We start from the raw sequence: 16,784 nt of genomic DNA on the forward strand, positions 1-16,784 counted from the left end.
TGTATTAATTAAGCAAGCTCGGGAGGACCTACTATCATAGAGATAGGCGTCACAACAACGCAGAGTGTCTGTAGTACTACGCACGAGCGAATTAATGCCTGCAATACCAAGCTTTGCCAGCAGGCGGCAGTAGTGAGCAATCCGAGCCTGTAGTACCGCTGTTCTTCCAGCAGGGGGCAGCAGCGTTTATCAGACAACCACGTTCCCATCCTCATCCCCCCACCCTACAGACAAACCATCCTATTGCTGTGAATAGAAACACTTTATTGCTGTGTGGGGGTAGCACAGGACCCCCCCCCCCCATTGCCAGGTGAGTGCTCAGAGAAGCAAAGGGGCCGTGAGGGTGTGAACATAGGCCTGACCCCCTCCCCATCTTGGCCAGGTTGCTGGTTGTGCCCATTATCCCTTGTTGGGATTCATCTGTCCTGCTCCTGCAGCTTCTGCATCTTCAGGATCTGGCACAGCAGCCTCTGCACGTCCTCATCCATGTGGCCCTGGGGTTCAAAGGGACGCTCAGGGTCTATGGATCCATTGCTGCCACCCTTATGGCATCATCCCCATAGCCATATATATCCCAGCTCACCTGCACTGCACAGAGCAGGTGGCTCCGGTACAGCTTCACCACCTTGCTGTGCTGCAGCTCTGTCTCCTGAATGAGAGCAATAAGGCTTGGGCTCAAGGTGGAGACCTGGGAACCCATCAAGCACCTCTTTACCCACCTCAAGCTTCTCCTCCAGCGCCCGGATCCTGGACTGCATGGCAGCAGCGTCAGGGGGGGTCTGCAGCCCCCCCTTGGGCTCTGGGAGAGCATTGAGAGCCTCCTTCAGCCTGAAGACCTCCTTGGAGAGCTCAGTGATCTGCACAGTGTGGTTATGGGGAACCAGCTCAGCTCCATCTCCCCAAGGATCCCCCCATTGCCACCCTTCCACCACCTCCCCATCCCTTACCTTCCTATCCCTGTCCCTCACCAACCGGGCTGAGTCCTCTGCATGGCCATGGAGGTCCTGCAGGCGTCGTGCTTCATCCCTCGCCTCCGCCAGCTGCTGCTGCACCGCGGCCAACCTCTCCTCCGCCGCCTGCCTCTCGCTCTTCATGAACAGCGCCTGTCTCTGCACCCTGAACACCTCCTCGCAGGTCTTCTCGTGCTTCCTCGACAGCTCGTTCAACCTCTGGCTCAATGCAGCCGTCTCAGCCCGCAGCCCCTCCTGCACCGCTTCGTGCTCCCCACGTGGCACTGCTGCCGCCAGCTCAGCCTGCAGCCTTGCAGCTTCACGCCCTTTAGCTTCAACCACAGCCTGCAGCCGATCTGCACGCTGTTGCAGCGCCTGCAGCTGCTCCTGCAGCGCCGCAGTGGCCCGAGCGTGCTCCTCTGGTGACACGTGGCCTTTAGCTTCCCTCTGTGCTTGCTGCAGCCTGGCCAGCACCTCCTCGTGCTCCTGCCGTCCCACCGGCCGTGCTGCCAGTTGCTCTCTCAAGGTCTCCAGCTCGGCCTCCCTGCAGCCCAGCAGCTCTCGTAGCTGCCCAAGCTGAGCTGTCAGCTCGGCCATGCGCTGCTCCTGCACCCCTGGTTCCAGCTTGGATGCATCACCCTCCTGCCAGCCCTGTGTCTTGGCTTCCAGCTTGCATCTCATCGCCTCCGCCATCGCCTCTGCTCTGTTGCAGCGCTCCAGCAGAGCTGCCTTCTCCCTCAATGCCTCCTCCTGGCCACCAGCCTCCAAACGACCCTGCAGCTCCCTCACCTGCTGCTCACGCTCCTCCAGTGCTGCCTGTGCCTGCTTCAAGGCCACCCGGGCCTCTGCCAGCTCACTGCCACCCTCCTGCTTGGGGCTGGAGGGAGATTGCTGCAGTGGCACCCGCAGCTCACACTTACAGCGGCTCTGGACCTGTTGCTCAGTGCATTGCTGCTCCTTGCTGCTCTTTTCACCCGGCTCCGTTGCACCCTGAGCCTTCAGCCTCTCCAGCTCTCGTTTGAGGGAGTTGTAGAGGCTGACAGGCACAAAGTCCCCATGGGAAGATGGGTCACTCTCATCCCTCTCAAAGTTCTCCAGGACCTAATGAGTGGGGGATGGTGAGGCTGCCTGCAGGCAGGGGACCAAGGGAGATAGATGGGGATGGGGACCAAGGGAGGGCTGGGCTGATAGATGCTGACTTGCCTGTATCTTCTCCCTCAGCTCCTTGTTCTGCATAGTGAGGGACTGCACCTGGCCCTGCAGCGTGGCCAGCATTTCCTCAGCCGAAGGGCTCAGAGTCTTCTTGGAGAGCAGCAGCTCTGCCCCTGTGCAGCACACAGATGCTGGTGTCGTGCCCATATATCCCACTCCACAGCTCCACGGTGGCCTTGGGAGGTCAGCAGGGCCCTACCTGGGAACTCAAGCAGCTCTCCCTCCTCGTCCTGCAGCGTCTCAATGTCGTAGCTGGTGTTTTCCTTCTCATTCTATGGATGCAGAGCAGTGCATGTCAGATGCTGCACACCCTGCCCAACCTCTGGTGCTACCTGTGACTGCCTGTGCCCACCTCCAGAGAGGACAAGCGGCTCTGCAAAGCCTCCACCTCCTTCCCCAGCCTCTCCTTTTCTCTTTCCCTTGCTGCCAGCCGCTCCTCCAGCTCTTGGATCTGCAGGACATGACACAGGGGTCCCCTTGGTTCCCCAATGGCATCCCCAGCACCAGGACCCCTCAGACAGCCAAAGCTGCCTGTGACATCCCCACGGTGACCTCACCTGCTTCTCCATGGAGCGTAGGGAGCCCTTATCCTGCTGGCAAGACACAGAGAGACAACAGGGAAGGGTAAATGCTGCCCTCATCCCTCCCATCCCTGGTGATGGGGTGGCATCCTCCCCATGGAATGGTGCCCCATCTGTACCTCTCGTCTCTCCTTCTCCTGCTGTTCCAAGCCTCGGATTTTCTGTAAGAACTGTGCCCTCTCCTGCCTCAGCCTCACAATCTCCTCATAAGCATCCTGGTCTTCCTGCAGGTAGATGGAAGAGTTCTGAATGGGTTCAGCTGCCTTGTGCCTGCTATGCTGGCTGCTGATACAGAGCTAAGCCCATGCCAAGAAGGATCCCATCTCTTACCTGGCCTGGGGCACCTGCAGGAGGCAGGGGAGCTTTCCTCTTCCTCGGGGTGTTGCTTTTCTCTCTGCCTAATGACTGGCTGGGTGAAGATGTCTGCAGAGGGACATTACATAGCAAATGGCCTCCCCCCTTCCTGCACCATCACCACCACGGAGAGCATGAGGACTCCCAATGCCCCCCACCCAGGGGTTGAGGTGCCTCCAATCCTGGTAAGAGTCAAGCTTGGCAACCCTCACCTGGGACATCTGCTCAGATGATTCCTCTTCTGTGGGGCAAAGAGGGAGGAAAGAGAAATCAAGGAGGTTTTGGGGATCATGGAGGTGGGCATGGGATGTAGAGCCAGACTGGGGTGCTCACTTACCACTGGCCCAGGACTGGCGCTGAGCAGCCTCTTGCAAGAAGTGCTGGATGAGAGCATTGCCCGTGGACAGGCCGTAGTGTGCAGCATCGTGACCCATCGAGTCCACCAAGGCCACCCGTGCACCAGCATTGACGAGAACCTCCACTGTCTCCACGCTGCCATTCTCACAGGCCAACATCAGGGCTGTCCTGAGCAGAGGGGTGGGAGCAGAAGTGAGAGGACCATCCATCTCCTCATATGCCCCCAATTCCCACCAGCAAAGACTCACTTCCCCTGCAGGTCCCGGCTGTTGATGGCTGCTCCGTGGTGCAGCAGGTACTGACAGAGCTCTGAGTGGCTCATCTTTGCAGCAAGGATCAATGGCGTGCAGCCATTCTAAGCAGAGAGAAATTGGGTGAGCTGGGGATGCTGCTTAGATCCCCCATCTCAGGGCACCCTGCTGCTTGATTTCCACATCCTGCTTTTGGGGTGTTCTCATAGCAGTGCTTTGGAGACCCCAAGTGCTGCCAGCTGCTGCATTCCACCCCAAGAAGCAGCTGCATTTCAAAGCCAGCCTGGATCTTTGCTGCTCTGTAGGGTGAGAAGCAGAAGGATCTCACCTTGTCCTTAATGTTCAGGGGAGCTTTGTAATCGCAGAGGATCTCTGAGCATGATATGCAGCCACTGATTGCTGTGGAGGACAGAAGGTGAGCATTGCCTGATGTGGGGATGTGGGCAGGATAGGTTTGGCACTGTCCTCACTCACCTGCGTGGTGCAATGCTGTCTGTCCATTGCTGTCAGCTACATCCACAGGGCAGGAAGCCTGAAAGGGAGGGAGCCTGGGTTACAGCAGGGTGGGGGACAGATAGACTCTGCAAGCTACGTGTGGCTACTATAGGGCTATAAGGCTGCCCCAAATCAAACAGTGCCAGATAGAGCCAGGAACCATCATGCCAACCAGCACCAGCACTGAGGGAAGGGAGAACAGGGATAGAGGGCACCTTGCTGGGGCTGCCCTTAAGGTGTTGGGCTTAGTGTGGTGTGACACCAGGTACAGCACCCTCCCTCCCAACCCCAGTACCTGCAGCAGCTTGCTCACACACTGTGGGTGTCCGTGCTTGGATGCCAGGTGCAAGGCAGTGTAACCTGCAGAGAGGGACAGACAGACAGGTCAGAGGACAGACAGGGGGTTGATAGCACAGGGGGGACAGATGGGACAGCAGGACCTGCTGGGCTGAGCAAGGCTACCACAGCATTAGAAAGGGGTATATGGTTGCCATGCCCTCACCCGAGCTGTCTTTGGTCATGGCATCCACACCGTGAGCCAGCATGGCTTCAAGGCAATCCACATTCCCCCGGGTGGCAGCCAGATGAAACCTGCAGCAAGACCCAGAGCTGTCAGACCCATCTCTCTTACCTGAGCCCCATCACAGCCCTGTATCCCTGGTGACACAGGCCAGCACTTACGCAGATTTGCCCTCTGAATCCAGCTTGGTGGGGACCAGACCCTTGCGGACGAGGAGGGATGCCACCTTTCCAGCATCATTGTAGTCCACAGCTTGCAGGAGCTTCTCATCGTTCTTGGTCCAGTCCTGACTCTGCAATGAAGCCAACATGAGGCTGTGATCCTTGTGCTATCATCAGGGGCAAGTAGGATGTTGGACTAGACACAGTTACTAATCCTCATCCCCCCCCCCTTCTATCTCCCACCCAACTCTATCCCTTAGGTGCACTTTCCCAGCTGCTGCTGTGTCTGCTGTGCTGCATGAAGGGTTTATCCAGGAGAGCTGATTTGAATGAGGTTCCCCTTCATCCCCCAACCTGTTTGCAGTTCACAGATGGGGGAAGTAGCAGAGCTGCCCCAGTTTAGCTCTGAATGTTCCAAGGTCTTGGATGCTCCCTGATTGCCCCCCACCCAGGGTTTGTTCCTGCCACCCAAGTGACCCTGATGCTATCCATAGGCAGCACCCAGGGGTTCCTGAGCCCTATCCCTGCTTGGGTCTCTCCATTTTCAGCCTTGTTTTTCTCCTTTCCAAGGAAGGGGTGAAGTCAGGGCAAGCAGAGCTGACAGTGAGCTCAGGTCCCTGGGGATGACTGCAGCCCAGTGTTGGGTACGATGCTCCCGAGCAGGACTGGGGCTAAGTGAGGGTTTGCTGGCCCATTGGCCCCACACATCCCCTCCTCAGGGAATGACCCACAGCAGAGCAGGAGCTGGGGCTCATCCCACAGCCTGGGACAACAAACCAAAGCTTGGCTGCGGCTGGGAAATGGATGTGACCTCTGGGAGCAGCTCACATCCTGCCCCTCACCAGCTGATGCCCAGCGCTAGGCAGAATCCCTGTCCCACAGCACCTGTCCTATAGGGCCAGGGGACCCTGATGTGGGGTGTGGAATAAAACAGACACCCAGGGTTACTGGGCAAACTGGGAGCATGACGCTCACCCCCACCCCTTTGTCTTGCAAGGACAAAGCAGCTCGGGGAGGATACAGCAGAGCCCAGGGGACAGGGTTGGGAATAGAGGGGGTCCGGACGGGGGTTGGGGGTGACAGCTTACCCCGTGTGCAGGACTGAAGGGGAGCGGGGATGGAGGGACGTACCGCAAAGGATGCAGCGGCACAGAGGCAGATCTGCTTCATGGTGTTGAGGAGGAGGCGGCGGGCAGCCATGCATCCCTTGCCTCTCTGCCTGAGCTTGGGCTGGCCGGGGCTCCAGGTTAAGGACCCCAGACCACGGGTCGGTCCGGTACCGCCACCGGGGCGGGGGCCGAGTCCTGCCGCAGTGACAACCGGGATCCGCCTCCTGCCGTCCCTTCGTCCCTCCTTCCTTCCCTCCCTCCTCGGTGCCCAGAGCTTCAGCATCCCTGCATCCCTACATCCCTGCATCCCTGCATCCCTACACCCCTACATCCCTGCATCCCTACATCCCTGACTCGGAGCGGGTACTGATGTCCCACCAAGCACCAAGTCTGGTCCCAATTAGAATGGGAGGGTGTGTGTGTGTGGAGGGGGGAGGAGTAGCTCTCCCACCCCTGTGCCCGAGAAGAGGAAAGGATGTATCCCCAAACTATAGGGACAAACATCCTCCTACTGCCTGCAAGCAGCTCCCAAAGGAGGAGGAAGGATGTAGGACCTCAACCCTGCCCTGGGGGACAGAAACTGATCTCCCATCGCTCTGGGGCTAAGAGAGACACACAGGACCCCCGCAAACACACCTGAATCTTAGGGAACCAGTGACCCCCTGCAAGGAAGGAACCCCAAAATGCACAGGCTCCTCCACCTACACATCCCCCTGGTGCTGCCATAGGCAGTGGGGACGGCACTGTCACCTTCTTCCCAGCCTGGGGAACAGCAGGAATATGCAGCATTGTGCCAGTCTGGTGCTGAATAATTAAGGAGCATTGACTTGCTGGCTTCAAAGTGGGAACCCAATCTGGTTGCTGTGGCTGGAAAGCTGGCAGCCATCCCTGCATCCCATAGGACAGAAATGGGTACAGGATCTGGGACACATTCACCTCTCCTCGGTGCTGCTTTCCCTTCCTTTATTCTGCCCTGCTCACTACTATGATCCCAGTGGAAGCTGGGTCACTGGGCAGGTGCCCATGACCCCATGGGACATCCCAGGGCAGATCTCTGTGTCCCCAGACCCCCACGAAACCCACTGACACCCCAGGGCAGATCCCCACATCCCTGTGGACAACCCAGAACACATCCCTATGTCCTTGGGGACAGCACTTACATCTGCCTTCCTGAACTTGGCCTTCAGGCTTTTCATAGCAGTCCCGTGGTACCTGGGTTGAGCCTTAAAGCCTCGTCTGCCCGCTGGGGTCAGGCTGTAGGGATGTGGCTGTTGCAGAGGGCAGCTTTGAGGGCTTTTCTGCTGCTGCTACGGGTCCAGCTCAACACCAGCCCTGTCTGTACCTTGTCTCACTGCTGCTGGCCCACAGCACGACACAGGGGGGGGGGACACACACACTGGCATTGGGTTACCTCTGCAGTTACAGCCTGGGGGGGGGTTGGAACATGGGAGGGCCCAGCACCAGGCAGGGCAAGGAGCACTGACATCCTTGAAACCCCTGCACCCAGACACAGGGCAGCTGCAAGGGAGGGGGTACAATAGCAAGGCTGGGGAAGCCTCAGATGAGGGAGAGAAGGGTTTGAAACCATCACGATGCTTCAGGTTATGTGTTAAGGAGAAATATTTCATTCATAAGGCAGGGAGATGATGGAACAGGTTGGTTTGAAGTTGGGGATGCCAATTGAAGGCACTCAGGGCTGGGTGGGATCCTGGGGATCATAACCCAGCAGCTGGTAACCCTGACCAGTGTATGGGAGTAGAACTAGATTATCTTTAAGGTCCTGTCCAACCTAAGCCATTCTATCACAGCCCTATTATGGATCTAGGGCTGCAGGCATTGTAAGACAAGGCATTTTAGGACAAGACATTGTAAGACATGGCTGAGGCCAGCAGAGCTGATGCCCTCTGCCTTTGTATGCACTCATTGCATGGCACCTCTTAGCATAGGCAGCTCCTTGCCAGCACCCCGTGTCTTCTTCCACTCCAAGTTCTATGTTTTATAATGGATGTATTAGCAGGGTGAGGGCAGAGCTCCCTATTGCCAAACACAAAGATGGCGGCGAGGACTTCGCTAGGCGTGACTTTTGCGCATGCGTCTTGAGGCTGCGGCCTACTCTAGGCAGTGCTTTGCGCATGCGTCTTGAGGCTGCGGCCTACTCTAGGCAGGCCTTTGCGCATGCGCCCTGATGCCGCGGCCTCCTTGCTCGCGGACCGACAACAATGAGCTCTCCGGTAGCCGGGCCGGGTCATGGCGGTGAATTACGCGGCCGGGCTCTCGCCCTATTCGGATAAAGGCAAATGCGGCCTCCCCGAGGTGAGAGCGGCTCGGAGGGGTCGCCTGGCATAGCCTGAGGCCTGCGAGGCCTCCATAGGGCCTCCATGGGGACCCCAAGGCCTCCATAGGCCTTGTGCCCCATGGGGACCCCAAGCACCATGGGGTCTTTGGGTTCCCCGGCCTTCATTCCCTTCTTCCTATTGCTTTATGTCCGTTGTCACCCCGTCTTCGTGTCCCCTTTATTCTTTAGGGCCGGCCCTTTACCTTGGGGTGGGCACTATTGGGCTGACCCCATCCCTATGTGTCCCCCCCCCCCCAACCCCAAATCCATGCTCAATAAGCTTAAGAAAAGCTTTGGGGTGAGGATATGGGGCTGTGAAAGGGTCGGAGTTCTGTCCCATTCTAGGGACTAAAGAACTGTCCTATAGAAATGAATTTGTGCTGTGCCAAAAATCAGAATGGGCCCATGACCCCCATCCATCGCTATACCCCATACGGCTCTTTTTAAGCCTTATTCCCTCATTTTAAGCCTTATTCCCTCATTATGTGCATTTGGCATTAAGCAATGTGAAATCTCCTTTCCTGCATGGGGTTTCCATTGTGGATGTGACAGAAGTGTGGTTTGCTGGCTCTTTGTGCCTGCTAGTAGGACCCATCTCTGTATATCCCTATTCACATGGGGGATTTGTTTCTTCTGCTCAGATTTTTGATCCACCTGAAGAGCTGGAGAGGAAGGTGTGTGAGCTGGCAGACTTGATAAGGAGCTCTTCCAATGTGGTGTTCCACACAGGGGCTGGTATCAGCACCGCTTCAGGGATCCCTGACTTCAGGTAAAGGCAGAGGGCAGCAGGCACTGTGTGTGGGGGGGACACACAACAGCACCTCATCTGGGTCCATCTTCCATCTAGGCTGGGCTTCCTGCCAGCCATCCTGCCTATAGGGAGACCTGTGCCATCCTTTCATGTCCTCTTTGCTCTTGTCTTGTCCTACATCCAGCTGAATCTACCTTTTCCTGTTTTGATTTTAAACTGTACCCACACAAACCCTACATGCATTTTGAACTAAAATAACCAGGAATGTGTGGTCCTTGTTTAGCAGTGCCTTGCTTGCACTGATAGGGCTTGGGATGCATTTACAAACATCATAGTAGAGCCTGAGATCTTATTCCTTCTCCTGTCCCGCTGCTGCAGGGGGCCTAATGGTGTCTGGACAATGGAAGAGAAGGGGCTTTCCCCCAAATTTGACACCACCTTTGAGAACGCCAGGCCCTCCAAGACTCACATGGCACTTCTGGGGCTGCAGAGAGTCGGCATCCTGAAATTCCTGGTCAGCCAGAACGTGGATGGCCTTCATGTGCGCTCAGGATTCCCACGGTACTGCCTCTCCCTCCCTGCCTCCAGGTTCCTTTAGTCTCTCCCAGATGCCAAAGCATGGCTGTTCTCCCTACCTTATTAAACCACCCTGGAACAATGTTTCTTGTGTTAAATGCACAAGGTGTTCTCCATTCATTTCTGCCATTTCTCTCACAGGGACAAGTTGGCTGAGCTCCACGGGAACATGTTTGTGGAGGAGTGCATGAAATGTGGCAAGTACGTGGGCAGCAGCAGGTGGGGGCTTTGTTGTTGTCCTAAGGAACAGTGGAGGGACTGCACAGACCTGGGGTTGCCTGTCAGGAGAGGTCCCTAGTGCAGAGTGCATGGAATCATGGTCAGATCTGTCCCATCTGAATCACAAACCCTGTCGTATTGTGCGAAATAAACATTTTGAGAAACCTCTGTTGCCTGGGAAACCCTCTGTTCATTGTGGCAAGTGAGGCTGCCTGCTTAGAGAGGTAACAGAAGGTTGCTGCAGGCTGGGCTTTGCATCCTGGATGGTAACAGCCTCTCTTGGCCTTGGAGCTGATGTTCAAAGCTCCCTAAAAGGGAAATTATTGTAAGCAATAGCTGTGGTTTGAAATTGATGAAGGATTTGGGTGCCCAGCTCATTGCATGTGGCTCTGAGCCATCACCTGCTTCCATCACTCCCAGGTGTCTGTGATGTGGAACATGCTGTATTGTGGGGACGTTTCACAGCTGTGTCACCTCTCTATGTGTGGCTGCTGTGAGTCACCCTATACGTGTGGCTGTGAATAACACCATCTCTTGTGTGTGCAGGCAGTACGTGCGGGATGCTGTTGTGGGCAGCATGGGGCTGAAGCCAACGGGCAGGCTGTGCAGCGTCACCAAAGCACGAGGGCTACGGGCCTGCAGGTACGTCTGCTGGGGCAGCTATGGGAGTAGAGGTGCTGAATGGGGCTTCCCAGGGTGCTGTGAAATGAAGAGGGGACACAGAGTACCTGGGAGGTAGGAGTGAGTGATTTTGATGTTCAGATTTTGTGTTGCAGAGCGACAGGGGGTCTGGGTTATAGAGCTGTCACTTCTCTCCTAGCCATCTCTGCTGACCATTCCTGCCTGGCAGGGTAACAGTGGTCCTTGTGTCTCTTATAGAGGGAAGTTAAGAGACACTATTCTGGACTGGGAAGATTCCCTGCCTGACCGTGACCTCACACTAGCAGATGAAGCCTGCAGGTACGATATTTAGAATATTCAAGCCATCATGACTGCTGATTGCTGCAGCTTGCATTGACCCAGGAGGGTGTCTGTGCCCTTTGCATTCTGCTAGTACTACAGCAAGCAACCCTTGGGTTTTATTTTCTTATTTTCTGTCTTGGATATTTTATCTCCTCCCTGCAGAAAAGCTGATCTCTCTGTTACACTGGGGACCTCTCTGCAGATCAAACCCAGTGGCAACCTCCCACTGATCACAAAGAAGAGAGGAGGGAAGCTGGTCATAGTCAACCTGCAAGCAACCAAGCATGTGAGTGAGAGCATCCTTGCTGCTCTACCCTGCTCTTTTCCCTTCACTTGTTTCAGTCCCATCACTTGTTCCCTGCACATTGTCCCCTTCCAAGCAGCCATATAGAAGTGACAGGCTGGGCATCTATTGCTAGAGTTCTATTGTTTTTGTCCCATTCTGACCTGGGCTTGCTAGACCCTGGCTTTGCATCCATGTCTGCTTTGCTGGGCTGTATTTAAAGGCACAGACTGCCTGTTCACACCTGGATGCAACCTCAGCAGCCTGCAGCATAGCCAGGGAGCAGTGTCAGGTGGGGCCACGGTCTCGGTATGTGTTCCCTTATGGAAGATGTCCCTGGAGTCTGCGTGCAGCTGAGCCTTTGCCCAGTCCCCTGTCCCCAGGCACTCCCTGAGAACAGACATTTGTTCCTGTACGTCTTGTTTGTCCCTCTAATGCTGCATTTGTCCTTGCTTACCCCAGGACAAACAGGCCGACCTGCGCATTCATGCTTACGTCGATGATGTCATGACAAAACTGATGAAGCACCTGGGACTGGAAGTCCCAGAGTGGACAGGGCCAGTGGTGGTGGAAAGTGCTGACTCTGCCAAGCCTGAACAGCTCTACACATTTAAGCCCGAGGCTCACGGGTTGCTCGAGGAGCCCTTTCCCCAACACAACGGAACATCTGGGCAGTGCCCTGACCTTGGGACCACGCTGGTGGAGCACCGTGACAATCTGAAGCAGGAGCGTCCCAGTCCAGACACAGGACCACCACTGACAAAGAAGATGAAGGTAGAGCCTCTCCTCACCTGACCCAGACTGTTCCCTGTCTGACCAGACACTTACTTGTCTGTGCCACTTTTCCTACCAACTTTTTTTTTTTAATATCCTTAAGCTTTGTCCCCTTTTTTATGTAAGTATTAAATACACTTGAATCATGTATGTCTGGGCAGCTGTACCTGCAGGAAGAACCTCCCCTGCTCCATACAGTTCCTAATCTGTAAAGAGAAAGTTGCAGAGCCCAGGCTCTCAGAGGACCCCGGGATAAGGGTGCTTAGTGTTGGGTAGGGGGAGTGACATAACAGGATTGGGCAGCTGTTGCTGTCTCAGAGCAGAGCTGGGTGGTGGTGGGATGTTGTTCTAGTCCCTCTGCTGTGCCCATGGCTCCTTGGGCAGCCCTGGATGGGATCTGGTTGAGTGTCCCAGCTCTGCCATCACAGACAACAGCAGTCAAGGTGTCTTCGAAGCCCTATGAATTACCTGTATTAAACTAAGGCAGGTGATTCTTCTTTTTTGTTTCTTTTTTCTAAAATACTTTTTATTTAGAGATGAAAATGAAGTTTGTTTGTTAAAAAAAAAAACAACAAAAGAGAGAGAACGAAACCACCAAGCTGCAACATCAACATCCAGCCAGACCAGGCCTCCTCTGGTACCCCCATCCCCACCTTGACCAAACCCATGTCCCTTCCCCAATTCCCACTGTACTCAGCAGGCAGGAGCAGCCCCTTCCTTCCCTCCTGGTAAGGCCAATAGGAATTAGTCTCCTCTTCCCAGTTTGCAGATAGAAGCAAAGCCAAGTTGGTCTCTAGCATCTGTCCATGCCTGGAGAGGGTCCCCAAGGGTCTTGTCCTAGAGGTGTTGAACTCCACTGTGTCCCCTGCAGTCCCTGGGTGCTGCTTAAAGCTCCTCAGCTGGTTCCAGCACTGTGGGCCTGCTGTGGTCAGCTTCGGTCCAAGCAAGTGACGTCAGGCTTTGGTGCAGTGCAGTGCTGTCCCCCAATGCAGTGCCAGATTGGTCCCCATCACTCTGGCTCAGCCCCTCTGAGGCAAGTGGTGGCGTGTTGTTTCGGGTGGGAGCTTTATCAAGGTGTGGAGTGAAGGAGCTGCTACCAAAGGCTTTGTGCAGTGTCTCAGTTTCATCCTGATGCTTTGACCACAGTGGCTCTGGTGGCTTCTCATCCCCAGCTCGGGGCTGTGCATAAGCCACACGGGAGGCAGCTGCGTTATGCAGGGACCTGGAGAAAACTGAGCACAAGGGGGAGTCAGGGCTGGCAGCAGTGCCCTCTGTGCAGCCCTTGCGTGGTCCCCACAGCCCTCCTTACCTCGCACTGGTCCGAAGTCACCACCTGTCTCAGCCTTGCTAGGGGCGAAAGGGCTGATGGAGGGGAAGACAATGAGTGCGAAGGAGAGCAGCAGGACCTGGGGACACAGGGGTGGTGTTACCATAATGTGGTGCTTGAGGAGGACCAGGCTCTGCAACGTGATTCCCAAAGATGGGGCTGGTGGCAGAACCAGGGCTGTGTCCCTCCATTTCTCCCTGGCAGGACATCATCCATCCACCTTTCACACATGTCCATCCCTTCTTATACCCATCCAACCCTGGAGCATCTATCCCTTCACATCAGCACACCCATCCATCCTTGGCAGCACACTTCCAGTGATTACTAACTCCCTTGAAGCAAGGAGCCCTGGAGGAGATTTAGGGCAGAGAATGGGGACAAGGAGCAGGGAGCTCCACGCACCGCAATGCAGGTTCCTGTCTGTGCTGCTTTATTGCTCGACTGCACCACCAGAGCCTGGAGCTTCTTCAGTTGCTCCAGGAGAGACCTGGTGATAGAGAGAACGCATGAGAACCCCAAGGTCTGAGATCCACATCCCAGCAGAGTCCCAACCACCCCTTCACCTTCCCCTTTGTCCCCGGTCTGTTCTGGAGACACCTACGAGTTCTGCTTCTCTAGGTGCAGGACTTTCCTCTGCAGCTCCTGGTTTTGAGCTGTGCACGCTGACATCCTGGGGGACAGAGAGAGGGACGTGAGGGGTGCCAAGCATTGTGCCTATCAGCAGCCAACCTGAGGCAGGGGCTCAGTGGCCGTACCGACTCTCCAGCCCATCGATATATTCCTTCTTCTTCTTACGGCTCTCCTGAGCTGACTGCTTGTTTCTGATCTTCCTCCGGATCTTCTTCAGCACTCGCTCCTCATACTGCAGATAAAGGGGTTGTTAGGGCAGCCAGGACCTCAAGTATGGCATCCACTTGTTCCATCTCAGGTACTCACCTTGGTGAGGGGCAGCTGTGTAGGCAGGGACACCCCCTCCTTTGCCAGCAGCTTCTTCTCATCCTCTGTCAGCACAAGCTCCTGGAACTGCCCCTGGCCCTGCCTCAGTAGGGAGCTGGACATCTGTGGCTGCTGTGGGACCGTGGATGGGTGATGATCCTGGGCTGCAGGCTCACCCCATGCCTGCCCCAGAGAACCACAGGTGGGGACCGTGGTTCAGGGTTGAGGATGACATCCAGAAAGGGACAGGAACAAGACTGCATGTAGTTTAGAAAGGGGAATAAGTGGGGGAGAGACAGGGAGGGATGAGGGCAGGAATGGGATCATGGTCCAGGAAGTGGCAGGGATAAGGAGGGAGGGAAGGGACAAAGGTCCAAGGAAAGAGACAAGGATAGGAACAAGAAAGGATGAGGGAAAGTACAGGGATGGGGATGACGCCATTCTTGAGGAGTGAGGGTGGCATTTAGGAAGGGACAGGACTGGGCACAAGGAGGGATGGGGAACATGGTGGTGAGGACTCACAGCATCAGAGCTGCCTGAGAGCAGCAGATCCTTTACAGTGAGGGTACAGGATGCAGGCGCAGGGACTGTGGACAGACCCCGACCCTCTTCCAGGTAGAAACCAGGGTTCCACATATCTGGGTGAGGACCAAACAAGGGCTGTCAGCTGTGTCATGTCCTTGGCCCCTTAACATCCCCCAGCATCCCCTCTGTGCCCCATAACCTCTCTGTTCTTTCTGTATACCCAAACCTCCTATCCCACACAGCTCCCTTAACTTCTCACACCACCCCTCAGCTCCCCCGTGCCTCCTCATCCTCCCAATACTCCCAGCTCCATCCTTGTCCCCATGGCTCACCCAGGTCAATGGAGACCTCAGGGTGGGAAGCTCTGTTGCCCCCAGGGTGCGTCAGAACCTGGCAGGAGTTGGTAAAGGCGTATGGGGCCTCACTGAGCCCTCCATCACAGCACCCGGGGGGGCTGTCGAGTTGATCAGAGGGGGGATCCTCAGAGATTCCACTGTCACTGACACCTGGAGACCAGCTGGGAGAGTCTGATATCGAGTCCCCAGAGCCTAGAATGGAGCTAAGGAAGTCTTCGCCATCCTGGGCACGCTGTGGGGATACGGATGACTGTCACCATCAGTGCTTGGCTCCTGGATGGTGTTCATGTAAAGCAGAGCCACCCCTCAACCCTGAGGGCTCACCCCATCCTCATGCCAAGTGCCCGGGGGTGTCGTTCCCAGCTCCACACCACGGAGGATTCCATCCTGCCGGTCAAACAGGAGGTCCAGCAGGTCGATGCTGTCGAGGCTGCCCACAGTAGAGGCCATGGCTGCAAGGAGAAAAGGTCAGACCCCATCCCCATGGTTGTGCATCTCCCCTGAGTCTCACAGCTCACGTGTGTGCAGGTATATGACCGTGCAATCTGTATATCCACACGTGCACCCACATGTGAGACGTGGGTATGAACACACACACGTTGCAACCCGTATCAGAGCATGTGAGCAACACCTGGCCAAGCCCTATATACCTGCATTCAGGAGGGAGAGCACACGTATGGTCTGCACACACACACACACAGTCAGGGACATGGCAGTGTCCCCCCTCTGCTCGCTTCCAGCAGCTGTAACTCCCATATCCTATCCATGGGGCTCCCCATTGGCACCCAGCTATCCCAACCCTACCAGGAGGAGCGCCCAGACTTGAGCCTCAGCTCAGATCTCCTGTCTAACCCTGTCTGGTATATGTGACCACTGGGAAGATCAGGTTAATCATTTAGTGTGGCAAATGGACCCCAAGAAAGGTCTCCACCTCTACTCCAATCCCAAAGACTCCCAAAGAATACCAACCAGTTGGTTGACTGACCAGCAATATGGAGGAGGTGGCCAAAAGGCAGATCAAAACAGCTGAGCTGTTTGTTGGCCAACTGACAAACTGATTAACCAAACCACCAACCCACTGACCGACTGACCACTCACTTAACCTCCCACCCAAACCACCCAGCCCACCATCCAACCGACCTCCCATTCTATAGAGCATTGACTCAAGGGTTCTTTGAGCTGGGTTTGAGTTTGGCTGTCGTTAATGGGACATTTGGCCAGCCAGCTTGGGATAAAAGGGGAAACTACACCCTATGGTCCTCCCATTGACACCAGCAGCCCCATTGCTGACAATAGGGCCCTATTGAGCCAGGACATACCTGTGTGAGATCCCAACTCCAATGGGGAACCCTCAGATCCGTCCTGGCCTCTGAATTCCCTTTGGTGTGCAGGACACCGAGCCTGGCCACCTCCTCCTTTGCGATGCCCTGACCCGAGTGGCAAAGTTTAAACTCCAACAACACATAAACAGTGACCAAGATTGCAAAATCACCCGTGTCCTGATTGGGGCCGCCAATATGCAATGGCAAAGGGAAGGCCCTTGGGTGCTCCGTAACTTATTAGCCAAATGGTTTTGTCCTCCTATGCCGAGCGGGGCAGGAGGGGCCTGGGCTGATGGGCGAAGTCCAGGCTCTGTAAGTGCCCATGAACTTTCCCCCACTTTGGGGGTAATATTTCCCTTTTTCAGCTGAGTGCATCAGCATTAATCACACCCTATAGGCGTTGTGATGTCTGGGGAAGACGTTGACT

At 55.7% G+C, this 16,784-nt stretch overlaps 3 protein-coding genes across 6 annotated transcripts; 1 reads left to right on the plus strand and 2 right to left on the minus strand.

Annotated features, from left to right (window-relative positions):
• Positions 1-243: 243 nt before the first annotated feature.
• On the minus strand, positions 244-6,227 carry ANKRD24 (ankyrin repeat domain 24). 3 transcript variants are annotated; one of them, XM_085517342.1, is made up of 19 exons: positions 6,013-6,227; positions 4,882-5,012; positions 4,703-4,791; positions 4,496-4,560; positions 4,180-4,237; positions 4,034-4,104; positions 3,703-3,809; positions 3,435-3,622; positions 3,310-3,338; positions 3,074-3,166; positions 2,863-2,967; positions 2,720-2,755; positions 2,515-2,613; positions 2,362-2,434; positions 2,154-2,275; positions 948-2,051; positions 720-857; positions 584-649; positions 244-494 (listed from the first exon to the last, which is right to left on the minus strand). In XM_085517342.1, exons 1-19 carry the CDS (start codon positions 6,079-6,081, stop codon positions 417-419), a joined length of 2,721 nt encoding a protein of 906 aa, XP_085373468.1. In that variant the 5' UTR covers positions 6,082-6,227; the 3' UTR covers positions 244-416. The 3 variants fall into 3 exon arrangements, with proteins under 3 accessions (XP_085373468.1, XP_032296908.2, XP_032296909.2); XM_032441017.2 differs by having other exon boundaries at positions 2,720-2,752; positions 6,013-6,210; XM_032441018.2 differs by having other exon boundaries at positions 5,970-6,102.
• Positions 6,228-8,174: 1,947 nt separating this feature from the next.
• SIRT6 (sirtuin 6) lies at positions 8,175-12,041 on the plus strand. Its single transcript, XM_015886640.3, has 8 exons — positions 8,175-8,303; positions 8,967-9,094; positions 9,455-9,637; positions 9,794-9,853; positions 10,418-10,513; positions 10,751-10,831; positions 10,997-11,120; positions 11,580-12,041. The coding sequence occupies exons 1-8, from the start codon at positions 8,238-8,240 to the stop codon at positions 11,910-11,912; spliced, it is 1,071 nt and encodes a 356-aa protein (XP_015742126.2). The 5' UTR covers positions 8,175-8,237; the 3' UTR covers positions 11,913-12,041.
• A 347-nt stretch (positions 12,042-12,388) lies between these two features.
• CREB3L3 (cAMP responsive element binding protein 3 like 3) lies at positions 12,389-16,493 on the minus strand. Of its 2 annotated transcripts, none has more exons than XM_085517681.1 (10): positions 16,355-16,493; positions 15,360-15,487; positions 15,012-15,267; positions 14,677-14,792; positions 14,155-14,283; positions 13,974-14,080; positions 13,820-13,888; positions 13,621-13,705; positions 13,201-13,297; positions 12,389-13,123 (listed from the first exon to the last, which is right to left on the minus strand). In XM_085517681.1, the coding sequence occupies exons 2-10, from the start codon at positions 15,483-15,485 to the stop codon at positions 12,777-12,779; spliced, it is 1,332 nt and encodes a 443-aa protein (XP_085373807.1). In that variant the 5' UTR covers positions 15,486-15,487; positions 16,355-16,493; the 3' UTR covers positions 12,389-12,776. The 2 variants fall into 2 exon arrangements, with proteins under 2 accessions (XP_085373807.1, XP_015742124.2); XM_015886638.3 differs by having other exon boundaries at positions 14,155-14,286.
• Positions 16,494-16,784: the final 291 nt, after the last annotated feature.

Source organism: Coturnix japonica, chromosome 16 (assembly GCF_054131305.1).
Source record: "Coturnix japonica strain WE chromosome 16, WE-NBRP24, whole genome shotgun sequence".
Taxonomy (NCBI): Eukaryota; Metazoa; Chordata; class Aves; order Galliformes; family Phasianidae; genus Coturnix; species Coturnix japonica.

Bases quoted from the DNA above. Each gene is read 5' to 3' on its own strand.
- SIRT6 (XM_015886640.3), top strand. From the start codon at position 8,238: ATGGCGGTGAATTACGCGGCCGGGCTCTCGCCCTATTCGGATAAAGGC. The intron at 9,095-9,454 runs GTAAAGGCAGAG...CCGCTGCTGCAG, and splicing joins TCAGGGATCCCTGACTTCAG to GGGGCCTAATGGTGTCTGGA. The intron at 11,121-11,579 runs GTGAGTGAGAGC...TGCTTACCCCAG, and splicing joins ACCTGCAAGCAACCAAGCAT to GACAAACAGGCCGACCTGCG.
- CREB3L3 (XM_015886638.3), bottom strand. From the start codon at position 15,485: ATGGCCTCTACTGTGGGCAGCCTCGACAGCATCGACCTGCTGGACCTC. The intron at 14,793-15,011 runs GTGAGCCATGGG...GTCCTCACCCAG, and splicing joins TGAGGTCTCCATTGACCTGG to ATATGTGGAACCCTGGTTTC. The intron at 13,706-13,819 runs GTAGGTGTCTCC...CTCTATCACCAG, and splicing joins CACCTAGAGAAGCAGAACTC to GTCTCTCCTGGAGCAACTGA.
- ANKRD24 (XM_085517342.1), bottom strand. From the start codon at position 6,081: ATGGCTGCCCGCCGCCTCCTCCTCAACACCATGAAGCAGATCTGCCTC. The intron at 3,167-3,309 runs GTGAGGGTTGCC...GTCCCTCTGCAG, and splicing joins CATCTGAGCAGATGTCCCAG to ACATCTTCACCCAGCCAGTC. The intron at 2,276-2,361 runs GTAGGGCCCTGC...TGTGCTGCACAG, and splicing joins AGAGCTGCTTGAGTTCCCAG to GGGCAGAGCTGCTGCTCTCC.